Below are 21,277 nucleotides of genomic sequence, written 5' to 3'. Positions count from 1 at the left end.
GAAGTAAAAACCCTCGCTTCACTTTGTGCTATAATGTATGAGATCTTTCAAGTCTTTTCTGCTGGGAGTAGAGATTTCTTGACATAAGCTAATACATTTTTCATCAGGTGCTAATGGGAGAAAATGATTAGATAGACCAAAGGAATCTATGCATTGTCTGGTTTCTGATGTTGAATATTACCTATTTAATTAATTTTTTATAAATATTGGTTTATTGTCACCCTAATTTATTTTCCAATCATATATAAAATATTACCTATAAAGTCATCATCATTACTAATTTGTGTACATTAAAATGTGAAATAATTAACTTATATTAATTTATGAGTCACATACACATATAAAAGTCTATTCAAGGAGTCCATTTGTGTTATGAACACCTGCTTTAGTGATAATGCCTAAAAAGGGTGCTGTCATACCTTCCTTTATAGGACTCAAGAACACATCATACTTATAAACTACAGATATATCTTTCCTTATATTGTACTAATAACTGTTTCTCCTATGATTTCACTAAAGACTTCACTCCTCTGTTCACTTCAGTTTTCTATCAACTACCTTATCTTTCCATCTTGAAAAATCTATTCTTTAATGGGGTAGGCAATTTCATTCATATATGTATTTCTATTGCCTTTTCAGCATTCAAAATATTGTTTCAGGGCAATCTTTCTTTCTCCCTTTCCTTCTTTTTTTTTTCCAGTACACAAACAGCAAAAGGCAAAGCTGACTTTTAGGCTCCTGACAGGAGTCTGGTATAAGTGGGAGACTTTTAATTCTCAAATTGTTTCACTTCAATAACTCTTTTAAAGTTGTTGCGCCAAGATGCCTGGCGGATTAAGCTCCATTGCCTTTTCTTGTTTTGAACTAATGTATTCTTGATCACCGTTTAATGAAACTATATACCACATGGAGATTTCACATTAGATAAGCCATGTGAGACCCTCATCAGACAAGTAGCTCAGGCTGCTGGTAATCCTTCAGATGAAAATTTCAGACTAGCAGGTTTTCCAATTTAAATGAGCCCCTTTAACTATAAAAAATTGGCACGGTATGATTGCTAAAAATTATTTTTAAATTTTTATGTTGCCAAAGTGCCCTGGTGGCTGTAAAAAACAGAAATCCTGCCGTAAATACAGAAAACATTAACTGGTCACTGAGGGGATCCAATTTACAACCCATAGAGGCAACTCACACAGCTCACTGACACTGGTGAGATGGGGTCTGTGATGGGGCACTCAGCTCTGCCTCCCCCCACCCAGAAGCGATGCTCGCCCTAAAGATGCAATTAAATAGATTTATTCCACAAGTTTCTCTAGTCGGTGGCTATTACTCACTCTTACTTCATTGAGCTCTGATCTATAGAATGTTCACGGTGTGTTCAGGTACCCTTTAGACAGCAACAGTACTTGTTATGAATTTCTGATGCAAAAATCATCATGGGAGGAATTAACGTGTGTTATTTAACTTTTTTTATTTAAGTGATTCCATTTCTGTTAACAGACCTATTTGCTCTCAGTTTTTCTTTTACCCTAGAATTGCAACATCTATGTATCTTTACACAGCTTGACTTATGGCAGATGGAGCTCTGTTTTCTCCATCTCAGATGGATTTGGGTATCAAATAAGTAGGAAAAGAATATGCTTAGTTTTTCTTAGGTGTATATTATGTCTTTGCTTCATTCTAACACAAATCACATGATGTGTGCACAAGTACAATGTGTCAAGGGTTATTCTCCTGTGTGCAAAGTAGTTGGTCCCACAGGGTGCAAGTCTGAAAAGAGTGGTAGGGATAAGTTCATTTGGGAAACCACTGCAGTTTAATGCTTACTACAGTGTTTTACAGAGCAAGAATTTTCAAGAGGTATACAAATGTAAGGATACTTACAAGGAACCAAAATCTTTTTTTTCTCCTTTATTAATTTATTCTTGTTACATCTCAATGGTTATCCCATCCCTTGTATCCTCCCATTCTTCCCTCCCTAAGAAACCAAAATCTTATACTAAGTGTTTCAGATCCAAGAAATAACCAAGGCCATTAACAGTTCAGTGTAAACAGTAAGGATACAACAGGAGAATGGATACATATCGGATACATACACAAACATGCGAGCATGTACCTAACTTGTAGTAGCTAGCTAGTAGCAGTAGCTAGAAGAAGCTAGCACCCAAAAGCATGATTGTGTTCTTATTCAAAAAGCCATACATACTGGGGTCGGGGCAGGAGCTTCACAAAAAGATTTTGTCTTATCAACCAGTAGTTTCCACTATGCTAAGACTAAATAAAATTAAAATTGTACTCTGTAATAATGAGCTACCATTCAGTTTCACTAAGCAAATGTTGGGAAATGTGTATAATTATTAGTGTCAAATATCACAAATGGAACCAACAGCACAACAGGCCCAGGACTTCAGAGGACAAGGCTGCCATTATTCAAGGTGAGGTCAGTGCAAAGCGACTACCTCTCGAAAAGAAAGACACTGAAGTGAAGCACAGCAGGACAGCCAGTGTGCTCCACGGCCTGTGCAAAGACCCAAATCCCCCCCCAGAAGCATAACAGGAAACATTGGAAAGGTTCCCCCAAAATCTGCAGAGCCCCGTGAGGGGCATACGGCATTATAGATGCTCCCATATGAGAATGGAGCACTGAGGAAAGCACACAGCAAGTGGGGAGGAGGCGTGGTTCACCCTCCATCACAGTCGCTGGAGGGAGTTGGGAATTACGGAGGGGAACTTGTGATGATGAGCAGGCAGAGAAGCTTACTGTCCTCAGAGGAAGCCATGGGACAGGGAAAGCCTTGTGCTGAAGAACAGAGATGTCTGGAAGCTCCCAAGGCAAATGGAGGATGCAGGAAAGTGATAAGGTGACGTTGCAGGAGAGAAGTGCACTGCGAATATTGCTTTCAACGTTTACAAACATTCACATGTGGGGGAGAGAAACACCCCAGGATCATAAAGCCCAGCCTGTACTGTGTCTCTTAGTGTCTGTTTACACTGGCTGTACCATTAAAGCACTGTTTATGGAATTAAAATGATTGCTTTTACAAATAGGAAAAAATGCTTAAAGATAATACTCAAACTCAAAGTAGGAGGTTTTTACAACAGGCCATAAAAGAAGATAAGTAGGAAGCAATATAACATTTCTGACAAAGAAATTTAGACAGTTTTAGCAAGAAGGGATATTCTGAATTGCTAACCATTTAATTTAAGAAAATCTTGAGAATCCTTTTTTAAAATTTTATTTTATTAATTTATTCATATTACATCTCAATTGTTATCCCCTCCCTTGTATCCTCCCATTCATCCCTCCCTCCCATTTTCCCCTTACTCCCCTCCCCTATGTCTGTGTGACTGAGGGGGACTTCCTCCCCCTGTACATGCTCATAGGGTATCAAGTCTCTTCTTGGTAGCCTGCTATCCTTCCTCTGAGTGCCACCAGACCTCCCCATCCAGGGGACGTGGGCAAATATGAGGCACCATAAAGAGAGAACTTAGCGGTTTTTATGTGTAAATGTTAGGGTAGGTCTTACATAGAAATCAGCGTCTTAATATCTGTGGGTCTCAACCTTGTTTGGTCTCAGCCTTTTTTGTATGCTCTGGTGGTTCGCCAGAATGGCCTTTTCTGAGAGTAACAAAGTATAGTTTGAAGGGAAATGCACAATCCTCCACCACAACAACAAAACTATCATCACCACTGTCACCACCACTCAATACAACTTTCTTTGAGTTGAGATAGTCCACCTTTGGCCTTCAATGATACCATGTTCTGTCTATGTAATCATGTCTTTAACACGCATTCATTCATTAACCAGTATGTGGCAAATGCCATAAAATGTGCAGGCTAACCCTTCCACTGCAGGCAATGAAGCTTGCCTCAAAATGCTTAGTACTGACTTTCACATGCAGACAACAAGACTTGGCACTTGCCATTCAGAATGTTTAGAATTTCATATGGCTCTGTCTTTTCACTAGGGATTTAAACTAATTTTCAATTTGAATGAGTTGCTTCAGACAAAGTAAAGGGGTGGATGTATGCTTTCGCACCGAGTATTTTAATCTTAAACAGCAATGTATTGTTCTAACTGCTGTTGTATATGGTGACAGCTGGGCCCAGGTCACATCTGTCTGTCATGGAAATGTATCAAACGATATGCAGGTCAGCAATCAAAGAAAGTATTTTCTCATATTTGGTGACCTGAACATGGCCATGGGGTGACTTTTGGAGGATGGTGCCCTGCTTCTGCCTGAACTAGAACAGAAAAGAGGACACAAAGGAGGTTAAAGTCTAGAGATCTGGTCATCACTTCATCAGCAGAAAAATCCACCTTCCTGAGTGTGCTTCATTTCACCATGGGGTACTGGGATTACTTTTCTTACCACTGACTCTCAGGAGAGAAAGGAAATCTAAGCAGTCTGTCTATAAGGGAAGATGCCTGCTCAGAGACTGGGGTTTGAACCTGTGCTGTTTTCAATTGTCTTAAGTTGGAAAACTGACTCCAAGGACCTACCTCCCGGGTAACCTTAGGTGAGAAGCAGACATGAGATAAACCAGTGTTAGACTGGAAAGGAAGGAGGGATGATCCAGCTGCTGCTTTTAGAGGGCAACTGCGGACAGACTGAGGGAAGGACGCCAGATGGACAGACACGGAATTGCTGGCATGCCTTCTCTCCTCTCTGTCACTCAACTCAGCTGCAATTCTGGCTTTCATTGTCAGAATTTTCCTCTCCTAACTTTAATGACCTGCGAAGGCTTTTCCCTTATTTCAATCTCCTCAAAAGTGCTGTTGACGTCTTTAAAACCAGCTTTCAACACATTGCATTACGCCTGGACCCAGAATCAGCTTCCTGTTGTGGAGAGACCTAAGTGTCATGCAGAGAATGCCCTGGGATTGATGTATAGCTTTACATTGTTGTCACTTTATACAAATAAAACCTTGTGTAATACACAGAGGGGGTACCCTAGAGATACCTTGGAGCAGAATTAAGTAAGGTTGTATCATACAGACTATTTCTATGGTCATGCTACCTGCTGGTTGGGGTCCCTTTGAGTTACTGTGAGTAACCAAAACTGTGGTGCTTCTGTTCTCTGTATATCTGAGCTCTTGAGTGCTAGAAACTTGTGGCTAGGTCCACAGTCTCAGAGGCTTATAGCTTTGAGCTCTGAGAACTGGAAACGTAAATCTCCCTGTGTTACAAGCTTAGGTTCTTACAGCTCCAGATTCTCAGATCAGAGAATGAATTGCAGGTGGCCTGGCCCTCGGCAGCCAAGGAGAGCCTTAGCTTTTGGTAGCAGCTTGCAGCGGCAGCGGTCAGCGGCGGTCAGTGCCAGCTGGCTTTACAACCTTGGATGTCAAGACCCTCAGACGTTAAGTCCTGGTAAGTCCTGTGCACTCTTCAGTGACCAGAGCCCGCACTCCCTCATCACTGGTTACTGTCCTCTGCTGTCTCTACTTCCTCTGCCTCAAACTATTCTCTGGAACTCTTCAGCTAACATGCGGCTGCTATGCCGCGGCTGCTACTGTGGCTACCGCTGCTGCTGCTGCTGCTCCTGGTGGTCTACAGGTTCATGATACTATCTCAGCCCACCCTACATTGAGAAAGCCAAAGGTAGATACCCCGCCCCCGAAAAGCCACTGGACAACAGCACCAACACAACAAAAATAATGGGAGAAATATTTTATGGGATTAACGTAGCAATCACACAAAGGAGTGTGGCAGGAACGTCTCTCCTTGCATGGGTATTAATCTCGTCTCAGCTTCCGGTCCGAGCAGTTACAGGTCTCACATAAGGACTGACCAATTGTGAGCTTTCTGCTGGGCCACGCAGGGAGTTTCTCCCTTTGGTCTGAGAAAGGTGAGCAGGGTCCTCTAGAGAGCGTTAAGGTTGTCTTGGAGTGATATTGTTTGAGGCCCCTGTAGGTTATCAAGAGAAGTCATGGCTGGAGCGAGGTGGACAACAGCGGGAGTACTGGTTTCACTAGTCCCACGTTTCTTGTGGAATATAATTGGAGGATTGTAAGTGTACAAAGAAGACAGGCTTTGATAAAGACAGCCTAGGCAGACTCCTAGCCATAAGGGATGGATCCCGTAAGAGTCTCAGAGTTGTTTCGATTTGTTGAAGATGCTATCCTTTTTCCATTGAATAGATTTGGCTATTCCATTTTACACCCATCAGAATGGCTAAGATAAAAAAAACTCAAGTGACACCACATGCTGGCGAGGATGTAGAGAGAGAGGAACACTCCTTCCTTCATTGCTGGTGGGAATGCAAACTAGTACAACCACTTTGGAAATCTATCTGGCACTATCTCAGAAAACTGGAAATAAGGCTTCCTCAAGACCCAGCTATTCCACTCCTTGAAATATACTCAGAAGATGCCCTAGCACACAACAAGAACATTTGCTCAACCATGTTCATAGCAGCTTTATTCATAATAGCCAGAACATGGAAACAGCCTAAGTGTCCCTCAGTAGGAGAATGGATAAAGAAACTGTGGTACATTTACACTATGGAATACTACTCAGCTATTAAAAACAAGGAATTCCCAAAATTTGTGGACAAATGGATTGAACTAGAAATGATCATAATGAGTGAGTTAACCCAGAAGCAGAAAGACTCAAATGGTATATACTCACTTATATCTGCATACTAGCCCAAGGGGCATGTCCCATGAAAGTCTTCACTAACCAGGAAACTGGGACAGAGGGGAGGGCATCCTACTGGGACTCTAGATGAGAGAGGCATGGGAGAATGGCAAAGTTGAAGGATCCAGAGGATCCTAGAAACCTACAAGAAGAACATTATGACAGGCAGATTTGGGCCCAGGGGTCCTGCTCAAACTATGGCACCTGCCAAGGACAATACAGGCAGTAAACTTCAACCCCCTACCCAGATCTAGCCAATGGACAGGACATTCTCCACAGTTGAGTGGAGAGTGGGGTCTGACTTTCACACGTACCCTGGTGCCACATATTTGACCATGTCCCCTGAATGGGGAGACCTAGTGGTACTCAGAGGAAGGATAGCAGACTACCAAGAAGAGACTTGATACCCTATGAGCATATACAGGGGGAGGTAATCCCCCTCAGTCACAGTCATAGGGGAGGGGAGTAAGAGGAAAATGGGAGGGAGGGAGGAATGGGGGGATTCAAGGGAGGGGATAACCATTGAGATGTGATATGAGTAAATTAATAAAAGAAAAGAAAAGAAAAGAAAAGAAACTGTGGTACATTTACACTATAGAATACTACTCAGCTTCTAAAAAACAAGGAATTCCCAAAATTTGTGGGCAAATGGATTAAACTAGAAATGATCAAAATGAGTGAGTTAACCCAGGGACAGAAAGAGTCAAATGGTATATATTAACTTATATCTGGACACTAGCCCAAGGGGCATGTCCCATGAAAGTCTTCACTTACCAGGAAAGTGAGTCAGAGCAGAGCAGATCCTACTGGGATTCTTGGTGAGAGAAGCATGGGAGAATGGAGAAATAGAAGGATCCAGAGGGTCCTAAAAAACCTACAAGTAGAACATTATGACAGGCAGATCATGGCCCAGGAATCCTGCTCAAACTATGGCACCAACCAAGGACAATACGTGCAGTAAACTTCCAACCCCAACCAGATCTAGCCAATAGATAGGACATTCTCCACAGTTGAGTGGAGAGTGGGGACTGACTTTCACATGAACTCTGGGTGCCCCATATTTCACCATGTCTCCTGGATGGGGAGGCCTGGTGGCACTCAGAGGAAGGATAGCAGGCTACCAAGAAGTGATTTGATACCCTATGAACATATACAGGGGGAGGAGGTCCCCCTCAGTCACAGTCATAGGGGAGGGGAGTAAGGGGATAATGGGAGGGAGGGAGGAATGGGAGGATACAAGGGATGGGATAACAATTGAAGTGTAATATGAATAAATTAATAAAATATATTTTAAAAGACATGTAACATAAAAAACCATAAGTTTGTAAGTCTCAAGTGGCTACTGGTTATGCTTATTCACAGGGAAATTGTGGTGCATAGAATAAAGAATTAAAGAAAGATCAATTCCAAACTAGAACTTTGAAAAGCCTTGATCTGTACTTAGCTGTGTGCAATCGCTGCACCAGTGACATAGAGAGACTTGGGTCCCTCAGAGCGGCCTTGGTGGCACTGAGTTCAATATGCCTATTTGAGTAGATTAAGAAACCCATCTGTTTGGTGGTCCACTAGAGCCAGATTGCAAAGGTGGCCCACAATTGAAGAAGTTTATGCATTAGTAGTGCTGGGGAAGAAGGCAGCTGAAGTCAGGGAAATCAGTTACAGAGTAACTTTGTGATAAGCATAAGATCCACTTATTAGCCTGGGCTAAGAGATGGCTTTAAAATACAACATCCTGATGAGGCGGCATAACCTGTCAGTCAGTGGTCTGCATGTGGTTCTGAACTCGTATTTATCATAACAAAAATGTTCAGATGCTATCTCCATCCACAAAGTATCAACCCCTTGTTACTCAATACTCATATAGGTACTACTGAAAAGGGATGTTACAAATGGAACTTGGGGCAGAAGGGTTCATAAACTAAGGAGACTGCCCTGGACTATCCTGGTAAACCCCGTGTGAGCACATCAGTTCTGTGACATACAGACACAGTTTTAGAGTCTCCCAACCATTTTTACGCCATAAATTTGGCCTCCAACTGTCTTGAAGTAGTAGAACCTAAGAAATGTGTTTTAGTGCAAGGAAATCTGATTATTGAGAACATTTCTCTTAGAGGGGATTAACATTGCTACCCGGGATGCTACTACAGTTCATTTGAAACCAAGTATTTATAAAAGAACAAGACTGAGGCCTAGTCCCCTGTATTCCTGTTTGCCCTGAATCCTGTCTCTTGTATGTGCCTCTACACGCCACTGTCTGCTGCGTTGATAGCCAGCTGAGGACCCATCACCAAACACAAAATCCATGGCATCACTTGATCTTGAATTTTTAGCCCCTCCGAAACGAGAGGCGAGGAATATTGTTTTTATTTTGAAGTACTTAGTTCTGGACACTTAACGGTAGTTATTGAATTTGGGATAATACAAGGTCCTAGATGCAGCAGAGAAGGACAGCAGGAAAAAAAGAAATAGAGCACTAGGTCAAAAGGGCTTAGCAATGGGGTAGAGTTACTTGCTGGTTGTACAGCACAGAGAACTTTGAAAAGTCTCCAGGACCAGGACTTTGGGAGCATGGAGCATGTGGCTCATTGTCTAGGACTTGTCTAAGTCCTTAGGCATAAGGCCCTGGGTCTCATTCCAACACTTCAGGAAGTGAAAAGTGAAGTGACTGGGTTTAGCCAACACTTAAACAAGATTGTTTTTCCTCCCATGTTTCATAGTTTTTACAAAAATACCTTTCCTCTGTTGTCACCCAGAAGCATGATTCTTGCAATGATTCTTTTTCACAGACATGGGCCTGGGGAGGGGGAGACATAACTCAAAATTGTTTTCAATCAGTATTCAGGTACCAGGCTGGAGAGATGAGGTGGCTCAGCTGATAAAGAGCTTGTCTTGCAAGGAGCAGGACCTGAGTTTAACACCTAGAGCGCATGGGAACAAGTCAAGGATGATGGCCCATGTTTTAGTGGTGGGGAAATGGAGAAAGGACAGCCTATGGTCTTGCTGGCCACTTACTCTAGGCAAGTGAGAGATACCATCTCAAATAAAAAGTGGCTGTCCCCTGAGGAACAACACTTCATGCTGTCCTCTGGCCTCCGTATGAAGTTCACGAGCATACAGACACATGCACCTGAATACACATGAATCTTCACATGCAAGCCCACACTAGTCAGGGATAGATGATCATAGGTGATCATATATTAAATAACATAGCCTTGTGGGGATAATGCACTATGTGGCGAGTGGTTTTTTTTAAATGGTCCCTGGAGAATTTTGTTTCAACCACATCAACCCCTCCCCGAGATTCTCCTAGATCCACCCAACCCACCCACCCAACTTAGTGTTCTGGACCATCCTTCTAGTCATATATGTTTGGCCTTCCACTTTATTCCTCATTCCTCTAGAGAGAATTAATGTATGTGTAATTCTGCATATTTCATTTTTGCCATACCGAGAGGTAAGATGTGAGCAAGGACTTATGTTCTAAAATGTCAGGCATAATTTGGCTCTGTAACCTTATCTGAGCAGAGGCTTGGCCTCTGTCTTCTTTTCCTTGGAAGTGTCACTAAGTCCCTAGAATGTGACTACTTCCGTGGGAGCTTTGGCCATTGCATTGTGACTAATGATGGAGACTTTTGGCCACAGCAAATTACCTCAGATGTGTTAGGAATTTCTGCAGTTAATTGTAGACGTAAGGACAGACAAGGGGGGTGACATGTAGCTAAGATCCTATTATGTTCTAGACAAAGGCTTTCTGGATTGGCATTCTTCTATGTGCACTGTGCCATGTCAGGTCAGAGAGGAGACAACACCATACATGCTTGGGAAGAGGAGGGAATGTATCCGTATATTCGAGTCTCTCCTGGGCTTAGTTAATTTGATTTGGTTAATTTTAATTGCATCTTCTCTATGTGATGAGACTGTAGCTAGAAGTGCAATGTTCTGAGTTCTATGATATTCCCAGTACACTGTCAAGCTTGAGAGTGGCTGTGCTGGTCCCTACCTTGTAGCCAGCTGATGTCTGAAGCAAGGGCAGTCTTGTCCCATGGAGACTGTGCCTTCTAGATAAATCATTTCAATTCCACTAATACCAACAATGGTGACCCCAGAGCAAGATGTCAGAGGCCCAGGGCACACTGTCTATTTTTAGAGTAGCAGTTATGTTTCTCCTTCATCTTGCCCTGTTATTCCTGAGTGTACCCTCCTGCATAGGTGATGGTTGTGGTCTTGAGAGAGGTGCCAGCCGAAATTGAAAGTGGATAGTGTTCTATGTGCCTGAGTGAGGAGTTCTTCGTGAGCAGAACCTGAATTTTCCTGTGACCAATGGAGCAGGAACAGATGTTTTGTCTGTATTCTGTTAACCTTTGAACTTCATACGTCCAGTTACTCAAATGCTTTCTGTCCTTTGGGGTTTTTAATTCCCCTTGATGGGGAATGACCAGGAGAAGGCCCCCTGGGCACCCACAATCCTCAGTAATGATACCCTAGTCATTAACACTTTACTACTAAAGGCTGTTAGGATGTTTGGATGATGGGGGAGAGAAGAGGTGACCATTACTATCCTACACCTGTATGATAAAACTGAGTGGTGATAGGAAAGCCTTGTCCAATGTCACTCAAGTTTAGACGGTCAAAATATAACTATAAAATTATAAAAATATGATCCACTGAATTGACCCATGAGGAAAATGACCCTTACACTTGAGACTAAAAAGAGCTGTTTGAATTTAGAAAAGGTCAGGGCATGGAAGGCTCTTTTGTCTCGAGCTGTTCTATCTCAGAACTCAACTCTAATGTAAACCTATGGGCAAGAATGTGGAAATTGGACTCAAAAGATAAAAGTATTTTTCACAATTTTTTTTATTTAGCACATTCATTGTCTTTTTCCATAAAGTGTGTTTCACATTATAAAAATCAACAAAGGTTATCGAAAAGCATTTTCATTATTTTATATCGTACTGAAAATGAACTTGACACCGTACAACAGTTTATATATTTCATTTCCTCCCTCTTTATAGCCTATTTCATTTTCTTTCAAACTGTTATGATTATCATGGCACCCAAATTTGAGCTTTGCGGTTCCCTCAGGAGGTCAGGTATCTGTGTTCTCTGCGAGCAAATAAATCAGACAGTGGAAGAGCGGTTTGGGTTGTATTAACAATCCCCCGCACACACACACACAGAATGGTGAGCAGAGCACTGTGTGATGTTTCGTCAGAGTGCCGGGGCCAGAGTTTTAAACATTTCCAACTCTCACAGAAATCATACAGTGCTGTGTCGTCAATGGGGAGCCTCTGATACCTAAAACCTCTGGTATCTGCAAATTGATCCCGATTGACAGATCATGTCAGTTACATCTACGCTTATAAACGCTGCAATCCTAGAATTCTCTCATTTCTGCAACACCAAGATTTTTAAAAGCAAGCTGAGGAGAACTTCCTGAGTATAAGGATGACATTTAAAGAAAGTGATCAGGATAATCGGATAAGGGAAGCAGGGTGGGGTGGGGGTGGGGATGGGGGAGTCCTCCTACAGATATCAAGAGTCAAAGCAAAAAAAAAAATGAGGTATGCTACCTGCCACTGCTCATTTATGAGATGAGCTTTTCTTTATACTATACTTACTAATATATGTATATATATATATATATATATATATATTTAATAACCAGTGGTATAATTAGACAACCCCATTGCAAGGCTTAGAGGTCCCAATAACTTTACTTATTTCTTTTAAATATTTTTGATAAAGGGAAAAGTTTTTCTTTTCATTTGTGTGTGTGTGCACGTGTTTGTGTGCACGTATGTGCATGCAAGCGCACACTCATGTGTATACACATATAAGGCACTGAAGAGAAAAGTCATAGCCTAGTCCATGCTAAGCAAGTGATCTACCACTGGATACATCTCCGACCCCTATAGATGTACATGCACATCCTTTCTTCTTTTGATTGACTCTTTAGAAACAGCATTTGAAAATTATGCCTCAGAGTCTTTGAGCAAGATTGTCCTTACCTCTTAGAATGACAAATCTATGATTTATGCCTATGATCATTATTAAGGATTAAGAATTACACTCCATGATATGGAACCCATTCCCAATACTGGTGGAGTGACCAGGAACCAGAGACTGGGTGGTTCAGAGGTCTAGGGTCAAACCAAACACTGCTGGTCTTAAAAGACATTTTAAAACATGAAACCAGTGATATAATGACTCCTAATGACACTCTGCTATACTCATAGATTAGTGCTTTATTCAGCAAGGGTAAGAGAAGCTTCCTCATTCAGCAGGTAGGAATAAACACAAAGACTCACATGCAGATATTATGGAGAGAGAGAGAGACCGACAGAGAGAGAGACAGAGAGACAGACAGAGACAGACAGACAGAGACAGAGGTAGCGAAAGGGAGAGAGAGACAGAAAAAAGGAGAGAGAGACAGAGACAGACAGACAGAAAAAAAAGGCGGACAGAGACAGAGACAGAGACACAGAGACAGACAGACACAGGAGACAGCGCAGTTCATAGACTTGTCTCTACCAAATTCCTCATGGAACTCTGTGGAAGAGTGGAAGAGGAGGCAGAGGGTGTGTAAGAGCCAGAGGGAATGGAGGACACCAGGAGAACAAGGCCCTCTAAATTAACAGAGCAAAGCTCATATAAACTCACAGACAATGAAGCCGCAAACACAGGCCTGCACGGGTTTGTACCAGGTCCTCTTTGATATATTGTAGCTTTCAGGTTATTTTATGGGACTCCTGGGTGTGTGAATGAGTGGCTTTCTGATTCTTGTGTTTTATCTTGTACTCTTTTCCTTTCTGTTAGTTTTCCTTCTTCAACTTCGGTGTAATGGGGTTTGTTTTATATTATTATATTTTACTTTGTTACAGATTTTTTTTTTGGTATCTTAGAAGCCTGTCCTTTTGGAATGAGAGACAGAAATGGAGTGGATCCTGATGGAGAAGGAGGTGAGGAAGTAGTAGAGGAAGGGGAAACTGTAATCTGAATATATCTCATGATAAAAGAATCTATTTTCAATAAGGAGGGAAGATTTACCTACCGCACATAGTAAGAACTCGGTGTCTACTTGTTAATTAAACTGGAGAGTTTTCCCAGTCAACACCTTTCAGAGTGAACTCAGAATGTGCCATTCCCTGGCAGAGCAGCTCGGACACACATCCGTCCTTCATCCTTGTTATAGAATCCTGTTAGCTTTAACTCAATCGTTATGACTTAATTAATATAATGAAGATTTTCTTCTTGTAGCCTCCATCTGCTAGAAAGCCTAGGGTTTTTGTTTAGTTTTTGTACCATCCTGGTTCTCCATTACTGCTCCCAAACCCCAATTCCTTACGATAACAAGAAGTGATGCCTTCTATTCTGTTGTACGTGGTTAAAGAACACAGTGCATCACCAGTCACCCAAACGCAGTGTTTGAATGGCCTTCTGGTCATTTTCACACTCCTGGGAAAGAGTCTGCTAACACACTGGGCTTTCTCTCTCTGCCTGTACCTCATTCTGTCACCATCCTGTTTTAGCTCAATATCAATCCGGATGACCTAGGCAACATTTTCATCTTGGAGTTTATGGACTTACTCAAATCACGTTAACTTCAATTCCACAAGCCATTAGCCATTCATACCCGTGGTCACCCTTCCTACTTTGCTGCCTTCCGGAGTGGCTCCACCTCGGAGGTAGCACGCTCCCCACCTCACTTGCAGGCTCCAGTCTCGGGGCCTGGGGCTTCTGTTCTTGCCCTCAACTTAGGCTACGTTTTGGAATGGGTTTTTCTGTGCTGTTGAATTCTTCTTGAAGCTTCTGGTGCAACATCTATTCTTGAGGTTTCTACAAGGGCTTCCGTGCCCAGACTCTTGTTCCGTGGGTTCTAGACTCTCAGCTTCGATTTGTTGCTGGGCCCCACGGAGCTCCTCCAAGTGTGTCACATTCAGTCCTATCCGGATACACATGCACTCTTTAATCTGAAGTCTTCACTTCTAGATAATAATCATGCAGTAAACTATCCTGATATCAGTATTGGAATCCTCACGTTCACATCTGGGCAGTGCTTCTCAGCACCAGGAACAGAGTCATCTGTATTCTGTCTACACAAACATCAACAAAATCTGGGCCCCAGTCATTACAAGCTCTGGGTGTCACTAAAAAAATTTTTAACTGGTGTCACGTCCTCTAATATCATGCGTTCCTCTCCAACGTAGTGCATATAATCAATAAAAGTTAATTAGTTTTATGCCATAGGAAACAGAAATATTCATGTTATCACACCAGAATATAAAAAGATCAGGTCTGTGTGTATCTGTGTGTGGTGTATGTACGTGTTTCTTGGGTGTGTACATGTGAGTACATGTGTGTTCATGTGAGTGTGTGTGTGTGTGTGTGTGTGTGTGTGTGTGTGTGTGTGTGTGTGAGCGTGTGTAGGCCAGAGGTCAACACTGGGTGTTATCTTCAATTGCTCTCCACTTTACCCTTTGAGACAGGTTCCCAGAAATTGGTGATGCAGCTGGCCTGCCTGCCTGTTGAGTTGCAGGGATCTGCCCTTAGCTTTGGAGTTGCAGATTTCACCACTGTGTTTGGTTTTTGCAGTGCTAATGAGGTGTAGATATGATCAAAATCCATTATGTACATGTATTGAAAGTGTCATAATGAAGCCTGCCATAGTGCATAATTAATATATGCTAATAAAAATGTAAGAAACTATGTATTTTTTACTGATAGTATGCAGTAGATGAGGCACTGCAAAAGTGGCAATTTACTGGAGAGTGAAAAGCCACTGTAAAATATAATATATAAACTATGTTCATACAATATTATCATTACATAGAAAAATATGCATAGGAAACTCAAAAAGGATGATAGCCAAAGACTGTAAGATGTGCCTCTAAGTTGCTGTGGGTAAATTAAGCAAAAAATGGTGGCCAATTTTCTGCATAAATAAAATTATATTCCAATTTCATGTATGGGGTTTAACATTGCATCAGCAATAGTTACAGGACCTAGCAGAACGATGCAGAAAGAAGGAAAAGCTCTTTTACTTTAGTAAATCAAACATTCAAACTCCTCTAGGTTTGTGTTTAAGAAGCACTGTTTCCTGTAGCACCCTTCTCCTGATTTCTAAGAGGTTCTGATCACTTTAGCATTAGGCCTAGGTGAAAACGCTGTGCCCCTTGATACAAAATTAGTACTTCTTGTCACTTGTCATCAAAATAAAATGTTCTTTTCCCAATCAGCCAACGATTTTAAACTAATGTGCCAAGTTTGCACTATTATGTGTGGCTACCTGGTACTTAATAATATCAGAAGCACTTGTAACGGAAACATTAATTATGTGGGTCATGTTCCTCGTGTTGAGAACCTTCATGGTATGTTAAAGTGGTTTCTGTGTCAGGATGTTGTCAGCAAGGAAAATTACTCATGCTAGGGAAATTCACTGGTCAAATTCCTCTGCTTCCTGTCAGTTTTCCATTATTGAGACCACAAACTATGTCATCTCAATATCTGTATAATATCCATATAATATCCATTCGTATTTCTGGACATTGGATGGGGGGATCTCAATTTACCATGTGCAATTTGAGTGTTGTTTCTCTGCTCATGCCTATTGGCACATTGTCTCTCTTCCTCCTGGTGCAGATTTTTAAGTTTTCAGGATTTCATTACTCAGCAACTAATGCAGTGGACTTAGTACTCCTTATAAAATGGTTGGGAAATGAAGAAAAGAGGAGCAGTCAGTAAGCGAACAAACTCACACACTGTAATAAACTTTGAAACCAGAGCCAACAGGAAAGATTTTTGCTGTTTAGGTGTCTGGCTGTGGAACGGGGTCAGGGTTCCATTTTGTTAGAAGTCAAACATTCTCATGTGAAAAGCTCAAGGAAAAATTGGCAAATGCTGGGCTCCTCCAACCAGGGAAGGTGGTGTCTCCTTACACAGGGAGACAGGAAGCAGTGTTAAGGTGGAAATGGCGAAAGTAAGCTTTAGAAAGCATTGAGGGTGCGGCCTGGGTATGGGTTCATGTGGAGGTTGTCTTTCCAGCTTAGTTTATTGCTGTTTCCTCAGAACACAAATTACAAAGAGCGCAGCATGAATGTAGGAAACAACGGACAAACAACAACAATAAAAGCAAAACCCTGAGAGAGACGCTTTGGCGTGGGGAAAGACTGGGCTGCCGAGAGAACACGGAGCAGAGTGTAGTAGGCAGCTCTGTTACTTGAGTTTTAACTCCAGGGTGCTTTTTTACATTCTTGCTCAATCCTATAGTAGATATTATAGTCTTTTTTTCCTTAAACAATATCTACAGGTGATCTATAGTTGTGATCAATTCTTTGCCCAAAGGGGGACAGCCCAAATCATTAACACTGAGTTTTCCTTTCATAAAAAGTTTCCTTTCCTGGATTGCTTAATGTAGATATTTATTAACTCATTCACTTTCTTTTTTTTTAATTTTAATTTTAATTTTTATCTTTTTAAATTTTATTTTATTAATTTATTCTTTTTTTTTAATTTTTTTTTATTTTTTATTAATTTATTCTTGTTACATCTCATTGGTTATCCCATCCCTTGTATCCTCCCATTCTTCCCTCCCTCCCATTTTCCCCTTATTCCCCTCCCCTATGACAGTTCCTGAGGGGGGTTACCTCCCCCTCTATATGATCATAGGGTAGTCTCTTCTTGGTAACCTGCTGTCCTTCCTCTGAGTGCCATCAGGTCTCCCCGTCCAGGGGATATGGTCAGAGGTGAGGCACCAGAGTGTGTGAGAAAGTAATATCCCACTCTCCACTCTACTGTGGAGAGTGTTCTGTCCATTGTCTAGATCTGGGTAGGGGTTTAAGGTTTACCGCCTGTATTGTCCTTGTCTGGTGCCTAGTTTGAGTGGGACCCCTGTGCCCAAATCTGCCTATCATAATGTTCTATTTGTAGGCTTCTAGGACCCTCTGGGTCCTACTACTTTGCCTTTCTTCCATGAATCTCACATCTAGAGTCCCACTAGTATGTCCTCTCTTCTGTCTCTGTTTCCTGGTAAGTGAAGGCTTTCGTGGGACACGCCCATTGGGCTAATATGCAGATATAAGTGAGTATATACCATTTGAGTCTTTCTGCTTCTGAGTTAACTCACTCATTATGATCATTTCTAGCTCAATCCATTTATCCACAAATTTTGGGAATTCCTTGTTTTTAATAGCTGAATAGTATTCCATAGTGAACACTCCTTCATTGCTGGTGGGAATGCAAACTAGTACAACCACTTTGGAAATCTATCTGGTGCTATCTCAGAAAAATGGGAATAGGGCTTCCTCAAGACCCAGCTATTCCACTCCTTGGAATATACCCAGAGGATGCTCCAACACACAACAAGAAAATTTGCTCAACCATGTTCATAGCAGCCTTATTCATAATAGCCAGAACATGGAAACAGCCTAAGTGTCCCTCAATAGAAGAATGGATAAAGAAACTGTGGTACATATTAATTTATTCTTATTACATCTCAATGGTTATCCCATCCCTTGTATCCTTCCATTCCTCCCTCCCTCCCTCCCATTTTCCCCTTACTCTCCTCTCCTATGACTGTGACTGAGGGGGACTTCCTCCCCCTTATATGCTCATAGGGTATCAAGTCTCTTCTAAAGAGGAATGACATCATGCTCACTGGGAGGGGAGATCATACTGTATTATGACACTGTTTACCACCAAACACCTTATGTCAATCGCATATAAAAAAAAATCCTTAACGAGGAGACTTTGTAATCAGTGTGCCATAAGTTTTCCACCACACTGGTGAACACTTTGCTTTGGGTCACATATCACAAACCATTAAGACAGATATGTCCAAGAAACAGTTAAGAATCAACTCCATGCAGTCAGCTTGTTGAGCACTATTGAGGTATGTCGAAGCGTCCGTTAAGGTTAGAGAGCATTAGAGGTTTTAACTATTTCACAAGAGGGGATATGAGGGTGGGAAGCATTTCATATGTGATGAAGGACAGCGAGGAGCAGTAGTCGGGGAAGGAGGAGGAGAAAAAGAGAATCATGCCAGAAAATAGCATGAGTGTTCTTTGAAGTATCCAGACTATCAGGTTGATGCACATGAAAATCATCTCCTATGAAAAGCACACCTGCTTCTAGCTACTATCAGGCATGTATGTGGCCAGCTACTTATCAAAGTAGGCAGCATTCATCCACCCATGCTTGGCTGTGTATATCTGTTCATCCATTCATGCTCCCAAGTTTATTGACTTCCTCCTCTGAGGTCTGTGCTTTCAAGACACAGAGGAAAAGAGTGATAGCTGCTTTCAGCAAAAAAAAAAGCATTGTGATCAAAAGAGGCTAGGTGAGAAGAAACAAGCACCAGTGAGTCAGTAAAGGGGGTTGAGATGGAGACCACCACTTAGCAAAGCATCAGAGCTATACCATGCTCCTAAGGGGCTCAGGCCTGGAGACTTGGGGCTAAGAAGGCAAGGACTAGCTTTTGGGTGAAAAGAAATGCAAATCTCTGTAAGCTAGGAGCTGGTTAGTTCAGTTGGTTTTTAATCTCTCTCCTGCTAACCTCTTCGTTTGTTCATTTTGTTTTGCCATTTCACTAAGTATTGCTCCAGTGAAGTGCTGAACCTCCTGTCAGGAGTGATTGCTGAGGTCCCAATGTGTGTTGAGCACCACGAGGACTTTAAAATGTGATTGAATGAGGAAAGTGATTCTATGGTTGCAGTAACACACAAGACGAGGAACGATGCTCAAATCAGTAAATACAACGTTGGTTTTCAGCGTCAGCTTCCCAATCCCTGTGAGTCACATGCCTGAGACTATTTGAGTTCCCAGAATCCCTCCACAAGGGAGGAGACATCGTTTGTTGCCACTAGATGGCGCCCAGTATTTTCACTGTTTAAGGATGGAGGGACCTTTATATATATGCAACATTCCAGTAAAAGACTGTTACTTACCATCACTAATTATGAAACTACTATTATTTTAATAATACTTCCATCATGATATGAATCAAAACCACCACAAGCACTCATTTGAGGGACATTCTGCTCAGTTTTCTAAAAGCTATCAAGCCTATTTTTCTTTATGTAAGAAGAAAGGAATTGTGAAATACATTTATCAAAATAGAGTATACAAGTATATAAACAGGATTAAAATATTATATAATATTACACATAAATAGTTTGGCAAAAATTAGTTTTGATAAATAAAATTCTCATTTCAGAAGAACTGTCTCATTGTGCGATTCAAAACTTATAATTTGATATATTTTTAAACTTTTACTAGTTCATTGAAAGTATATATAACAAAACTATTGTAAATTGTAAAGTGGGATAGTAATTGCTGAAATAATGGATGTATTTATATAGACTATCTAAAATTAATAATATGTACAATTTTATGTAACTTGATTAATAAAATTCTAATGCAGGACATAAGTTTTGGCATATAACTTCAAAATGTCATGCACACTTTTAAGGGAAAGAATAGGAAGTGTTCTCACCTACCCAATAAAAGTGGCTTATAACATCAAATAATGTTTATGCAGAAATAAAATGGAACCATCTTCATTATTCTACTGAAAGCCTAAAAATGGTTCTGGAGTGAATGCAGCCTACATTTTTACATCAGTAGACTTGAAAACAAAATGAAGCACAATACTAAGGTTGGGGCCCACTCAAAGCACATTGAAAACTATAATGCCTTGGGTGAATATAAACAATTACTCTGGAAAGAAAATGCAAAGTCACAGGCTTATTGCACAAACAATGATTTTTAAAATCTAAGTCTAACTACTGTATCAGCACACACACACACAGACACAGACACACACATACACACGGACACACACACACACAGACACAGATACAGACACACAGACACACACACACACACACATGCACACACACAGACACACATACAGACACAAATACAGACACACACACAGACACAGATACAGACACACACACATACACGAACACATACACAGACACAGCTACACACACAGACACACACACACAGACACAGACACAAATATAGAAACACACATACACAGACACACACACAGAAACAGACACAGACACAAATACAGAAACACACATACACAGACACACACACAGACAGACACAGACACACACACACACACACACACAAATACAGACACACACAGACACAGAGACACAAATACAGAAACACACATACACAGACACACACACACACACACAGACACAGACACAAATACAGACACACACACATAGACACAAATACAGAAACACACATACACAGACACACATACAGACAGACACAGACACACCACACACACACACACACACACACACACACAAGAATGTGCTGCTTATTTGACTATTGCTATGGCTCTTCCATTCTCAAGCATTTTCAAGTAGGACTTACCTGGATGTTCATCAGGGCGCTTTGCCTTGCCTCAACAAATGTTTTGAAAAGCCTCTCCTCCTGAAACATTCTCTCCTCACACATCTGTTTTTCGTGCCTGAGATGGTCGTACACACTCTGCATCTTGTCCTTATCAAATCTCAACGTTATAAACTCATCCCTATGGTGAAAGAGTGGCACAAGGGAATGAAGTGGTTACCAAAGAGAGAATGCTAGTCATCCAAACGCACCAGGG

At 41.4% G+C, this 21,277-nt stretch overlaps 1 protein-coding gene across 4 annotated transcripts in view; it reads right to left on the bottom strand.

Moving 5' to 3' along the window:
- Positions 1–21,277, bottom strand: part of CCDC178 (coiled-coil domain containing 178) — a 321,895-nt gene that overhangs the window by 186,982 nt on the left and 113,636 nt on the right. For all 4 annotated transcript variants that reach the window (XM_084780437.1, XM_084780438.1, XM_084780435.1 and 1 more), the window contains one exon: positions 21,043–21,202. In XM_084780437.1, the coding sequence (XP_084636563.1) occupies positions 21,043–21,202 (160 nt within the window). The remainder of the gene's footprint in view (positions 1–21,042; positions 21,203–21,277) is intronic.

Source organism: Acomys minous, assembly GCF_964271855.1.
Source record: "Acomys minous genome assembly, chromosome: 4".
NCBI classification, from domain to species: domain Eukaryota; kingdom Metazoa; phylum Chordata; class Mammalia; order Rodentia; family Muridae; genus Acomys; species Acomys minous.
This window is presented reverse-complemented; position numbering and strand designations above follow the sequence as displayed.